Source organism: Tinamus guttatus, unplaced genomic scaffold (assembly GCF_059628265.1).
Source record: "Tinamus guttatus ecotype Peru unplaced genomic scaffold, ASM5962826v1 Tinamus_guttatus_pri_ptg000509l, whole genome shotgun sequence".
Taxonomy (NCBI): Eukaryota; Metazoa; Chordata; class Aves; order Tinamiformes; family Tinamidae; genus Tinamus; species Tinamus guttatus.
Genome location: NW_028289043.1, coordinates 1,860,956 through 1,875,319, shown reverse-complemented (window position 1 = coordinate 1,875,319; position 14,364 = coordinate 1,860,956). Strand labels below are relative to the sequence as shown.

Below are 14,364 nucleotides of genomic sequence, written 5' to 3'. Positions count from 1 at the left end.
TGAACATATATATGAATCTATTTCGTTTATATCTTATGCGCTTCTTATACACACACTTGCATACACACTCATTAAAAATTGTGTTTATATAAAATTGCTGCCATAGATTATTTCACAGATTTGAAAAATGGAAGAAAATACACCATAATGTTCCTCTCTCAGGAAAAAAGACAAAAAGAAAAAAGGAAGCAAGCTTTGTCAGAACATCTAAGTAAGGGAATATGGCTCATGTGGAAGAGTTTGTCAAGTCGTGAGTCCCACTGAGCAAATAGGGGGTGTATGGCGAGAACAGAATTGAGTGTGATATAAAAACAGGCATTCCCTTATTTTAAGTTACTTCTTAAGTAGCCTCCCTCCTCCCCTGCCCTTCACAAATTTTCTTCTACTGTTACAGTACCGAAAATCATATTCCACAATATTTTACTGCTGTAATAGCTACCATTAAAGAGAAGGGTATCAAACGAAAGCCATCCAAGAACAAAAACAGTTCTAATAGGAAAGATCAAACATATTTGCACGCCAGCACTGCTGACTCCATCCAGAATATGCTTCTGCTGCCCAGGAGTTAAGGCTACCAGACCTACTAAACTCATCATTCTGTTCCTGCACCAAAGTTTAACAACAGAACAGGCAGGATATATTATCTTGCTCCATGCCTTACTAGGGGGAAAAAAATCAGTCCAAATTAAAGACAACCAAGTACTTAATCTGCTGGCACTGATTTCTTCAGCATTCTCAACCTGTCAGTCACGCTGATCCTGCCCATGAGGCCAGGAACTTACTGATGATCTATATTGCAAAACCAGATTATCTCCCTGAACATGGGCAATCTAAGAAATGCGCTGTTCCATTTTATATTTTATTTCTCCAAAGGGAACTAAAATAACCAGTCTATTCAAAGAAATATCTAACAATAATCACCTTACCTGCATCATCTGTTGTGAGCATAGATATTCTTCAGTGTTTGCTGTTTGATACACCTTTGCCATAACTATTGTTTTTTCCAAAGACTCTCATGCTTTCTCCAGTCTCTGGCTGTAATCTTACATTCGGTACAGTAAAAATAGAAGACACTGTAAAAAAGGGCATCAGTTCAGAAATATGAATAGTTCCTCAAAAGGTCATTTAAAAATATTAGTTTATATGTTTACAGCAAATATAGATTTGAAGAAATACAGTTTTCATCTATACCACCCATTTATGCAAATAAGCACCATAAAAACTTTACATGGAAATAAATTACAGGAATTCTGATGGAAGCGGAGTGATGCAGCCATTCTTAGTTGTATACATTTTGTTAAAAGATAGGCTTTCAGGGATTTTTTTTCGGTTACTTGTACTTACACCACTGTATAATTAATATTGTCATTTTAAAATTTCCTCTTTGATAGCATTTGGAAATAAGTAAGAAAAATAGAGCAAGATTTTTTAGTAATTTGACATCAGGTATTCCATCATCAAAACCCTTGATACCCGTGAACCTGAACTGTTGTGTTTTAGACTTCATTTTGTTTAAGTAAGTTAGCTAAACATATTCAAGGCTTATATTCCAATGAAACAATATTTTCCAACGGACAACCTTTTCCTGACTTTTTCTCCTTTCTCTTCCACACCTGTGCATCTTTCCTCTTCTTTTTTCTTTTTTTTTCTTTTTGGTGTTCCCCAAATTCGAAATTGAGTACTAGGAGTAAATTGTATAAAATGTATTCCACAATGAATAACATCCACAGCACAGATTTGTTGTGGTGGTATTTTGATTACAGGACTGCATATCGTGCACACACACTTCTGTTGTGCATAAAGTCTCCATGTATTTATACCTACCTTTAATTAACTATCAGTAGGAAGTCTTTCCAAATGTAAAATATTAACCCAGACAACTAGAATCACAAAAACTGGTAATTTCACTACACAGTAAACATTTTCCCAAGTCTGCAAAGTATGTGACTTCTTTGTTTTGTAAATATGTTTACAAGTATATCCAAGTCATACTAAACAGAAATGATTGTAGTATTTGATACTGGGATTGTCCTTTCTTGCATCTGGATTTATGCTTCATAATGATTATCTACTAGACACAGAAATAGTCTTTCTGTAACTCAAAATTTTACTGGAGGCATTTAGAAGAACCTTGCTTTAAAATATAATGATTTTTCATCTTTATTCTCCCCCCTTCAAAAGGTTTCACTGCTCCTGATGTTTAACGTTATGCAAAGACGTGTTTCTGCCAATGAATATCGCCTTATGGTTATGCTTCTGCAAATAACCTGCTGTGAGCTGATAAAAGGATTAATGCAGCCAAAATTCTTAATCTGTGAAATTACAAATTAAATTCTCATATTAAAAATACCACCCTGAGGTATTTTTTGTGGTTTTAATTCCCCTCTGGTGTTCTGCATACATTGTGCTTGTTAATGACTAGGACAAGACTGTCTCTGTTGGCAGCCTGCTGCAGAGTGATAATGTGTAGGCATTTACTTCGCTGATAGAACTGGATTTAGCCACTGACTGATAAACTAAGTAAGTGGCAAGTGGGTAATAAGTCCATATTAACAGAAAAGTACTACTGCAGAATTCAGAATTCAGAGACTATCAAAATCCTGGCTAGACTAAATCACACAGTCAGAAGGATTGAGATGTCACCAATGCAGAGTGATTTTTGTTTTCCATTTAGTGGCAGAAGGATAAATGACCTGGCATTCTTGATGTTTCATTAGTCCTGAAGTAAAGAATCTCTTTGCATCGCAGTTTCAGCAATGACAGACTCTCAACAGCAGCGTTGCTTTACATTTTATCTTTTGAATTTCCACTTTCTAAGGCACTGCGGTCAGAAGGCGCAGTGCGGTTGGCAGAGGGCTAGTCTGACAGGGCAGAAACTGCAAGTCTTTTGCAGGGCAAGGACAAGGTCTACAGCAGAACCAGTGCTGGGCAAAAGCTGAGTGTTGCTGGCTGATTTTCATGTTCAGATCTACCAGCTCGAGAGCAGGTTACAGAGCAGAGTTAGAAGGAGGAACTTGGATTGCCAGTGCCCAGAACTCGCTGCAGCTGTAGCTGTCTCGAGTGTTGAACACTGAATAGCTAAACTTCTAGAGTGGATTTGTTCTTCCTGCGACTGAAGTAAACAAACACTGTCGTTGAATAAGCAAACTTTATAAACAAACTTGCCACAAATGACAACTTCTACCAGCCACATTTATGCACCTCTGTGCCAGAGTTGCATTTTCAACCAGAAATTTTTGTTTCAGAGTACTGGATCTGAATGTTCTGCTAACAGATGTACATTTTGAAACAGGGAATAGCTTATACGACTCTACTGAAAGAATGCCTTTCTTCACCATATTGATTTATATCAAAATAATGATTGCTATTCCCCCGTGAAACCTTCAGAACACTCTCTGAATCAAAAACATCATGAGTGATAATGTTTTAACTCTCTAGAAAAAGATAAGGAGCTGTATGATATAAATGATTTACAAATATTTAAGAGAGAATTAATAGCATATGTGTTGATAGGAACATTTTTGCCAAGTCAACTAGAATGCATTTTTTTTATTAAAAAATTAAGAGATGTGTGTAAATACTGAAAGCTTTCTCAGTTAGGAATATCATCTGCAATCCTCTTCTTACACAGTTTAATTCAACAAATCAACCAATTGTCTAGTTTGTGTTTCTCAGATTTCTGAATGCCAAGTCCTTTCTTAAAGGTTACTCTTATAACAGATAGAGTTTCTGTGAATCAAACCCTGCTGGATTTTTATCCTATGTGCTGCAGCTAGTTATAAAGTACTGTGTATTACAAAGTGAAAAGCACTAAATATGTAAATTGTATTTTTCCTTCTGCTTTATGACAATTCAGATAATTCTCTTGGCTGCGCACATAATCAAATACAAAGATAGCTAGCTACAGACTGCAGAGCAGAGATAGCAAAACAAGAATCCATTTTTCCTGTGTCAAGCTAACTGTAATTGCAGCTACACAATTGCACACACAGCCTCTGTCTGGGGGGGTACGTGTCCATGAAGATGTCTGCATGTGAGTGCTTGCACACATGCAAGTATCCATGCTCACGCGTCTGTAGAAACCAGTGTCTGTATTTTTAATCGATGTGGAGGTGGTTATACTCACTATCAGTTAACTCCCATAGCCGTGGGGGCAGATCACTGAAATACTCGTGGCTCAGGGCTGCCTGCGCCGACAATCTGCTCTTTGGGAAACATTGGAGTAGTTTGGAGGCCAGATCTTCTGCATGATTCACATAGCTCAGCCTGAAACACAAACAAGGCGACTTTTTTTTGTTTTTCTGAAAAAGAGTTTCTTTATCCAGTTTACTAATAGCACCTATAGTCAGCACCATTGAAACAGTCTTGCTAGTCAGTCTCACTAAGTCTCCTTTGGAGCAGTGCCAGGAAATACATTGCTCAGGCTAAGGAGACAATGAGTTATTTCTGGATCAGTATCTCAAAATCCAACCAAATTTTACGTCTAGAGCATATAATACAGCAAGTCACATATGCCCTACCCACTCCTCATAAGCAAGAGCATTTTGAAAGCAGGCTATTACTGTACAGACTTTTCCATTTACACTTTATTTGAACATACTGGCAAGCTGAGAATTTACAGTGCTGGAAACAAACGGTTATTAGTATCTAAAAACATTAAATACAAACTGAAAATAACAGTAGTATTTATACAACTTTATGAAATAACAAATATTAAAATCCAACAATGCTTAACACTACATATGTATCACATTACATATAGGCACTTCTCTTTGGGGAAGTACTGATTTCTTTTTCATGCACTCACATGGCAGGGTGCTGATTCTTCATTAGGTATTAATGCAACACAAACATTGATTCTTAAATGAAATATACTTATTTTCTGAGCTCCCTAGGGAATTCTGAGAAAACTCATTGTTTTATTGGCAGCTATATGTTTATAGGCATTATGTCAAAACACAACAAAAACAGATGGAATAAAAAATAAGAAATCTGTAGAGGAAAGAAGAAAATAGTAATCAGCAGAATTAGGCTTTGGTTGGGTATCTTACGGCCTCCTCCTAAGCCTTAAAAAAACACCAAACTTTTTGTAATACTCAAGCAGAAAAGAGGTGCTGGATCTTGTACCCATTGACTATACTGCTATTATCAATTGGTACATAACTTTACAAATTCTAGCATGTCTCACTCAGTAAAGATCTCATCAGTAAAAATGTCAGAATGTGTAAAAGGTCTCCTATTTTCATTGCACTAGTTTACAAATACAGAGAGAGTAAACTGTAGTCCAAAATACTGCAGTGTTTGAAACAGGTTGTGTTATTTTCCTCCAAAATCAATAATCCTACAGCATGGTTCATGCAAATTCTCATTCTGCATCCACTCTAGATGGCTTTCTGGAATACCTTTCAAGAAAGACGTATGAAACAGAGTTATTCTTTCATTTTCTGGCCCTTAAGCTTGGGCTGACAATGGCATAATTTATAAGCATCAGTCAGCAGTGTATGCACTGCTGAAAACTATGTCCGACAATGGAGACACTGAATAACACTGAAAACAGGTAATTAAACAAACAGAAAAAAATAAGCCAGTGAAAACGTAAAAGTCACCAATGTCATAGACACAACTTTTTTGTCCCTGTCCATACTAGTCACTCGGTGTGACTAGGCAGCGTCTATTGAATTTTAAAAGTCAAAAGCATCTCTGCAGACTTTCTTCTTGATATTTTTCCACACAGTAGCAAAACAAGTTCTTAGTATACTAAATTGTGTGCTGGTATATGGATGATATGCTATTTTAGTGGTCCAGAAATGTACCGCTGCCTTGTGTATCTCTAGTGTCTAGCGCAGTATAGCGATTTTTGAATGCCATGTCTATCATCTGATCTGCCCGTCTTGGGCAGAGAGGACACGTCCAGAAATTATCCAAGGATCAACAATTGCCCGAACCATTGTCCACTCTGAGCCACTATTTCTCAACAGTCATAATCTTTCTTACAGAGTTCCCACGGTTTGGGTTGGATATTGCTACTTTAGAAACAAACCCTAACATTTCTTTTGGGTAGCATTTTTCTCTCTTCTTTTTCATTTCCAATTAATGATAAAATACAGGATATTGAATGAAACAGTCACTGTCTGTAAACTAAACTGTACAAAAGAATTGATTTTTTTTTTAAATTCAGCTTTTGTAAAAACTACATGAACACTTAATTAGAGAACACAGCAAACTATCATGAGAAGAAGCTAAGCATAACTAAGAAAAGGAAAAGGAAGGCAAAATATCCAGGGAAAACTTGGATTTAATTCTTCTACACATCTAAAATTCCCAAGGATCAGAGGTTTTATTGAGTAAGTGAGGCCTGTCTTGTGTCCTAATCCCACCTGTGCCAATTATTTGCTGAGAGGTCTTGGCAAATCATTTCACTAAAGTTTTTATTTCCCCACAAAGGTAGCTGCATCCCTTTTTAGGAGCCAAAACAAACATCTTCTATCTTAAATGAAAGCTCCTGTTAAGTTAGAAAAATGAGACCACTAATTTCAGTAGTGAAATATTATCCTCCAAAGTAAGAAGAAGAATTGCACCATTCATCAGCTGCTCCATAGATAGAGTGAAGATGCTAATTAAGTGAGCCAAAACATCAGGAAAAAAACATTCAAACATTAATGAATTCCAAATTGTAGCTAAAATGATATGTGATCACATTCCAGTACCATCATGCTTTTGAATACAGTACTGCCAAAAGTGTGACTGAATGAATGGTCAACGTGTTTGGTGCACTGGGAAGGTGTATTTCTTTTAATAAGAAAAAAAATCAAAAACTGAAAATATTTTAAATGGTAGCAGTTTAAAAGGTCAAAGTTATCTTCCCAGTCCAGAAATCAAAAAGATACAAACTCATCGAGAAGATAAATCAAGAATCAAAACCAAATATTAAATAATCAACAGATTATACACGTAATGTAATACCAAAAAAAAAAGAAAAAAATCTGGGGTTGCAATATAACCACATCTACCAATGAAATAATTTTGAATAAATCAGTAAAGAACAGAACCAGTTCTAAAATTAGTAAATAGAAAATACACTAAATTTATTGCACAAATAGTTTGAAAAAATAGTTCGATCAGCTATAATATTAGCATTTAATTGCTCTTATAATGTGTAGAATAGTTTTGGGAGGATTAGTTGTTTATACAGTGCTTTGAAGATTCCAGTTGCTACATTACTAGTATTGTTAAGTTCCCAAGCATTTACAGGTTTTAAAGTCAGAAGGGACCATAATGGCCAGCTCAGACAGCCTCTGTAATATTGACCAAAGAAAGTCATCCAAGTAACTGAAGCATCAAATCATTACTTCTACTTAAGCTTAGCTGCATCTTTAAATCCATATAAAGGTTTTGAGTTTCTTTATGGAGATTTGCACAGAACATACAGAAATTCTTCTCAAAAGACCTATCTACTGTTAAGGCAATTCCTGGAAATCAGTGGACACTGCAGAAGAAATATGTCTGGGCTGTCCTGAGGTTGTCAGTCTTCCAGCTGATGCCATAGTGGAATGGGCGACTGATTTTGCCCCTTTGCTTAAGGACAAGTTCTTCTTTTGTTTATGAAAAATGTACTGTATGATCATATATTGAAATACAGCTACTATATCAGAATTGTATGGAGAAACCCATTTAGTGCATAACCTTGGAAGTCTGAAAATTAGGGTTTTTTTCTTTCCTTTTCTTTCTCTTTGACCATTAGCCTCTTCAAAACCTCCTCCTGAAAACATGAGCGATTTGTCTGATACACGTTTGAAACATGATTCCTCAAGAGGGACAAAGACTGAGTTTTGTGATGGGGTTCAGTAGTTAAGTATCTAACACAGAAAAGTTAACAAAAAGAACTAAAGAGAAGAAAGATTTGATTTTTAAATACACCTCCTTCAGCATGGTGACAGGATGGAATTTCATACAATATGGCTTTGTGTCTAAAGCATAATAGCATGTTTTGTCTCACAGCAGTTGGGCCATATAGTAACTTGGCATGCATGATATGGCAAGTCGCAATATCCACGCTTCACTTACTGCCACACTAATCACTGAGGAAGAGTCACTAGCCATGACAGCCTACGCACTCTCAGAAAATGTAGTGTACAGCAAAGCACAGAGAAACCTTTGCTAAGGAACACTAAATAATGCCTAGTGCTGTTATAAGAAATATTGTGAATATTTCTTACATATTTCTGATGACATTTGCAAAAACACATTTATTTTCCACTTAAACTCAAAAAGTATACACTGCTTTTGCTGAACAAAATCACTGTATTAACCTATCTCATATATTAAACATATATGAATCTGACTAAACTTGAACAGTTGTAAATCTCATTGGATTACAAGAATTTGGTTTAATTTCAGAAAGCAGGCTTAAATGTCTTTCTGCTGCAAGGGAAGGTCAGTATTTGGTCAAGCAGAACATGACTAAGATCACTGAAGTTTGGTTTAAACTTTTGAGGAAAAAAAAAAGTTTGGGGCATGTGCAGTGAACTTCTGAACTTGGGGCGATTTGCTTTTAAATGCGGTGAAGAATGCAGCTCAAATTAAGACAAATGGGCATTAAAATAAATTAAATGGAGATAATATGCTTTCCCTATACTCCAAACAGCAAGAGGTAAATGCTTCCCAAAGCAAAAATCATTTACTGGGCATATTTTCCATTTTAAGGTATAATTCTCACAGCATATCATTAATTCATTTCTCTTGACTGCAGTTTACAGCATACCCTAAGGGAGCGAGGCACCTAATTCCCTTTAGAAATCTCTGCTCTGCTTCTTTATTCTAAGTATCCCCTTGCAACCTGCAGTGCTGAAAGACAAAACAACAGCTAACTAGAATAACGTATCTTTTAGCAGAGTTTAAAGTTCAATGATACAAAAAAAATAAAACAACAAATTCCCCAAATTCATGTGAATTGGAGAATCCACACTGAACCCGTAAAGCTGGCCTCCCAGAAAGGCTATTATGTGGCAATCCTCTCTAGGTAACTAAATGGCTTCTGCACAGTCTGTGCACTATTTAACTTACAGTTGCAGGGCCACAAGGGCCATATTCCACTTTTAGGACTTTCCGCCAAGTCTGCCAGCAGCTGGCTTGAGTCTTCCCACTTGCCCTAGCTTGTCCTAGCTTTAGGCCTCTCCTGGGCGCTGACAAGAAACTGTGCCGACGTTGCTTATTAAAATAAATGCAAAGCCATTTGTGCTTCCAACCAGCCGATCTGGATATGCCTTTTGAAGCCTTGACTGTTTTGTGTCTCTGAAGATGTGTGTGACTCTACTAAGTGCAGCCCCACACACAAGAATGGAGCAGGGCCTACCTTAAGTAACATCTTCCTTCTGTTAAATGCCAGCAGCTTCATCTGCTGTTACACCAGGTAATAACCTGCCAGCTCCAAAACACCCTTACAAGCCACTCACCTAATATGCTTTGTGCACCTCCATGGAGTGGAGAGAAAATTTAGCTATTGGGAAATCACTGACAAGGGAATGCGAAATTTGATGCAGGTGCTTTTAGCTTTTGATACTGATGAAGGCATAAAATTTGAACATTAAGACAAAAATCTAACACAGAAATTATTTTTTCCTAACTGTTTTACACCTCTGATTTATTCCACTACCTTTAGAAACCTACTCCTTATATAGATCCGTAAAGGAAGAAGACAGCACATAAAGTAAGGCCAAAACTGAAGGACAAAGAGAGGCAAAAAATACATAAAGGATCACTGAAGCAAAGCTCTTACTCTTCTGTTGCTGATCAGTCACAAAAAACAGAGTGTTCCCCAACCCAGTGTGGAGGTACCTCAGGCCAAACTATACAATATGCATTATTTAAGCTGCAGTTGAGCACAGCCACTATGGATGTATTTCAGTTCTGGCATTCCCCCCAAATCTGTATGAGGCTGCCATGCAGAGGCCTAACTTTATGCTGGGTTTTGCATGTTCTTCAGAAGAGGTCACCTCCAAATGCTCTGTCTCCCTCATCACAAACTGACGTGCTGGTAGCAGTTTAGATTAGGAAGGTCTACAAGCTCCGGAGGCCATTGACTGAACCATTTATAATTATTCTCACTAGGGCTATTTGCACAGAGCTAGAAGCATCAGTGTTTCCTTCCTTGCTATTGCTGTTAATGTAGATATATAAGAAAGTCAAAGCCTTTTTGGAAAGCTGTGCAGATTAGTTCATTTAGTGCATTCCAACAAGGTAATAACCCTGGCCCATTTGAACTAATTCTCACTTAACAATTTCACAGATGCCATTAGCTGGAAAGCAGCCAAGGTGAGTAGCAATTCATGAAAAAAAAAAAAAAAAAGGAATATAACAATGAAGGCTCTAAAAAGCTAGATTTTTTCAAATTAAACTACTTTTAGCTTTATATAACTATAATTGTAGTTCCGGTCCCTGAACTTCTCCAAATGTAGCACTAAGACATCTGCTTTGAGAATTGTTGGTTTTCCTGCCAGAACAAGTAGATGAAGTGACAAATCCTGTAATAATCCAGCCCAGAAAATTCAGAGCTAGCTGCTGTTGAGCATCTTCAGATAGCACAGTAGGAGTGATCAAGTTTTCTTGACTCGGAGCCCTATAACCAAAGTGGCCATGGAGCCCATAAAGATAAACCTTGGAGACCCAAAGGATGAGGCACCTCGGGAAGCAGTTCAATGTCAGGATGTGGTAACGGGTGGCAGCGTGCTCTCCTGCACCACTTGCAGGTTGGGTACGCAGTGGCAAAAGGTGATCTGGCCTTCCTGGTCCATTGGCAAGTGGTGACTCACTTCATCCTACGGCTAGAGATCATAATGACTTAGACCTCGCATACCCAAGCAGCTTTGCTGCCAGTCATGTGGTAGTGCTATGGTAAAATAGACTTACTTAAGCTATTCATAAGCTGTGTGTAGCTTCAGAGACTATGTTTGTTCAAACCCAAGCTAGACAACAAAGTGACTTGCCCCCCAAAAACAATTCATATTTGATTGCAAAATCATTTGGATTTTAAAATGCTCAGGCTAGACTAGATTGTAAAATCATTTGGACTTGCTTACTGTGGAACATAACTCAAAAACATTTAAGTCTAGTTTCTCCTGGTTCCTTCTCTACTGGACTCAACATGTTTTAGTGGTCTTTTCAGACCTACTACTGTACTTCAATAACATATTGCTGGTGAGAGTCCAGCACAGGGCTACAAGGATGATCAAGGGCCTGGAACATCTGCCCTATGAGGAAAGACTGAAAGAGCTGGGCCTGTTCAGCCTGGAGAAGAGAAGGCTGAGACGGGACCTGAGCAGTGTCTATAAGTACCTCAAGGGAGGCAGTGAGGAGGATGGTGCTGGCCTCTTTTCACTGGTGGCCACCGACAGAACTAGAGGAAACGGCCGGAAACTAAAGCACCAAAAGTTCCACAGGAACTTAAGGAAAAATTTCTGGACAGTGAGGGTGACAGAGTGCTGAAACAGGCTGCCCAGAGAGGTTGTGGAGTCTCCTTCTCTGGAGATCTTCAAAACCCGCTTGGACGCAGTCCTGTGCCACGTGCTCTAGGTGACCCTGCGTGTGCAGGGGGCTTGGACCAGATGACTTCTAGAGGTCCCTTCCAACCTTAAGCATTCTGTGATTCTGTGATTCTATGATATCTGGTTTTAGAGGTTTGCTTGAGAGAAGGCAGAACACAAGAGTAGGCCTTTAAAAATTAAGTTTGGTTGATTCAAGCTTTGAAAAACTAAGCCTAAGAAGAGTCGGCCGATATGCAACTGACTTAACAGCATCCTGGTGTTTGTCCTTAAGTATCCTGACATACATTCAGGCCAGCTTAAATTTGCTTGATGTCTCAGAATAAATATGTTGGGCTATAAAATCTTCTGAAGAAACCCGGTGACAACTATCAAGAGCTTAAGACATAAGGAGAGCAAATATTTTTAATTGACAATATGGCACAGATATTCCCTATTTGTTTTTTGCCATTTAGATAAAGGATACATTTTACATATTTGATAGCAGGTATTTTTTTTCCATATTAAAGAGAAGAAAAATAAGCTTATTCAGAAAGCAAATATACAGTATATGTCAAGCGATCACATACTCTCTAAGCTATTGAGAATGCAGCTTTCTCCGATATGGTTGTGCAATTTCCTTAATTTCTGGGAATTCTTTAGTTGTGATCTCCCAAACAACATGACTGCTGGGCATGGCATACTGTTATTATTTAAACTGCTCTTTTTCACAGCAAATTCTTTAAACACAAACACAAAAAGCCTTAACTATTTCACATTATTTCAACCAGTTTTCAGCATTTGCTCTGAGATAGAGATATTTCCCAGGAAAAGAATTTCCTAAAAAATTTAAATCAGAGCATCCCTTACCATTTTTCCCCAGAAATAATTTTACAATTACTGCTTTTTGATTTTACATGCCACCATCAATCAGTTATCTTAATTCTTTAAACATCCCAGTTAGCCCAATATTAAAATATATATATATGGAATACATATAAAAGATGATTACTTGCACCCTGGCAGAATATTTCTGAATATGCTAGATTTATACTTTATCGGAAAGTCTCAGCTTGTAGTAAATGCAATTAATGAAGAACGACAACATGGTGGCACCATTTAATCAGAAGCTTTTGATTATTCTGAAATCCTTTAAAGGGCATGAGTCTTCTGATCGGGAGAGTGCTTTTAAAAAGCCGCCTTCTTGCATCTCAGCAAGTTAAACAGAATATCTTTGGAAAATAAAGAGAGCTAAAAATAATTACTAACAAACACCCCCCATCACTTTATGAGCTATTATTTCACCAGAAAATGGGGAAAATATATCTTTAATCCTGAACAAAAACTCTTCAAGGTTTATGTTCTCTATAAACCTTTCACTGAGAACTGAAAATATAAGTTAGTAATGCAATAAATGCCCTAACAAATATATCAGATTTTTCACTTAATGCTTTTTACAGGCTTAAACCAAACTGAGTGAAAGAAAATCACCTTTTACAGTCTGACTCTTAAAGGAAGAATGCCTTTCTGTTATGCTTTTTAAAAGAAGGCATGGTGAATTTATATCAACTTCACTGAATCTTGGGGCATGATAAAAGGAAGAAAATACGCCAGTGAAGTTAACATTCCATAGCATTCTTTCTTCACATATTTATTTCCTTGCTGGCTGGACATGAGCCAAAAAAAAAAATAAAAAAGGGAATAACCTCATTTCCCCACAACCACCCCAAAAAGCGAAGGAATAGCTGCGTTAAACCCTGTGCTCACAGTGTAGCCAAAGGCCTGAGCTTTTCCTCTTCCCATCCCCAGCAACCTCGATTGTTTCTCTCCAAAGAAATATGAGCAAAATAGCACTCCAAACAAAAAATACCCAAACTCTGAATTTCAAATTTGGCAGAGGGTCAGTAAACAAAGTTCTCCCTATCTTCCCTATTAAATGACTACAGGAATAAAAATCCAGCTGTCTTTTTTGGGACCTACTGCTTTTTGAAAACTAATAATAATAAAATTAAATCAGAACTAAGTTCTAGTGAAGAAACATTAGCACTGCCTTATAAATCTCTACCCTCTTGTCTGATATTTTATCGTCTTGGGTTTGAAAGGTCTTAATTCATTCTAATGTAAATAAGAACTGGTCTGTTTGCTCAGTGCTTCAACAGGAATTTGCTGCAAGGTTGCCGAATGCAGGGAGTGCCCCGAGAAGGGCGACCTCGCTTTAGTCGGTGAAGCCAAAGATCATTTATCACTGTTAACCTACAAATCTGTCTCGCTGGGGCCCCACATCCATCAACCATTTGGAACAGCTACTTGTCCTGTCCTCCCACAGCTCCCTAAAACAGCAGTTTGGTCTGATCTTTTCTATTATTGTATATCTCTCAGCTAATAAAATATATTTTTATGGCTATGGAAGGAGCAGGAGTACTTTGTATTTATTTATACAGCTCATTAAAGGTAGATAGAGATTTGGAGGCACAGAGAACGCCCCAAGCCTGGAAAGCTCATGGAGATAAACTCCAGGCATATACATGTATTTAACTTTATGCATATGAGCTGCTTGGCTGAACCCAATGAGACTAAGCGCTCACATAAAACAAGTTGGCGTAAGGGTCTTTTTGGAAGCATACTTTAAGTTAAAACATGACAGGGACATGATGAAGTACTAACAAACACTGAGATTTTATAACGAGATCATATCATCAATATATTTAAAGTTATGCAGTCAAAATACATTATTATATGCATATATTTAGACAGACCTATCATACATAACCAGCTGCAGCTCACTGATCCTCAGGTACCTGGTTCTGATGATTTTAGAAGAGATTAGGGGGCAGGAAAGCCCTACTCA

General features: G+C 37.5%; 1 protein-coding gene across 5 annotated transcripts in view; it reads right to left on the bottom strand.

Annotated features, from left to right (window-relative positions):
- Positions 1-14,364, bottom strand: part of CDK14 (cyclin dependent kinase 14) — a 296,945-nt gene that overhangs the window by 56,926 nt on the left and 225,655 nt on the right. For all 5 annotated transcript variants that reach the window (XM_088533551.1, XM_088533554.1, XM_088533553.1 and 2 more), the window contains 2 exons: positions 4,127-4,266; positions 927-1,073 (listed from right to left, as the gene is read on the bottom strand). In XM_088533551.1, coding sequence (XP_088389677.1) covers positions 958-1,073; positions 4,127-4,266 — 256 coding nt within the window. In that variant the 3' untranslated portion in view covers positions 927-957. The remainder of the gene's footprint in view (positions 1-926; positions 1,074-4,126; positions 4,267-14,364) is intronic.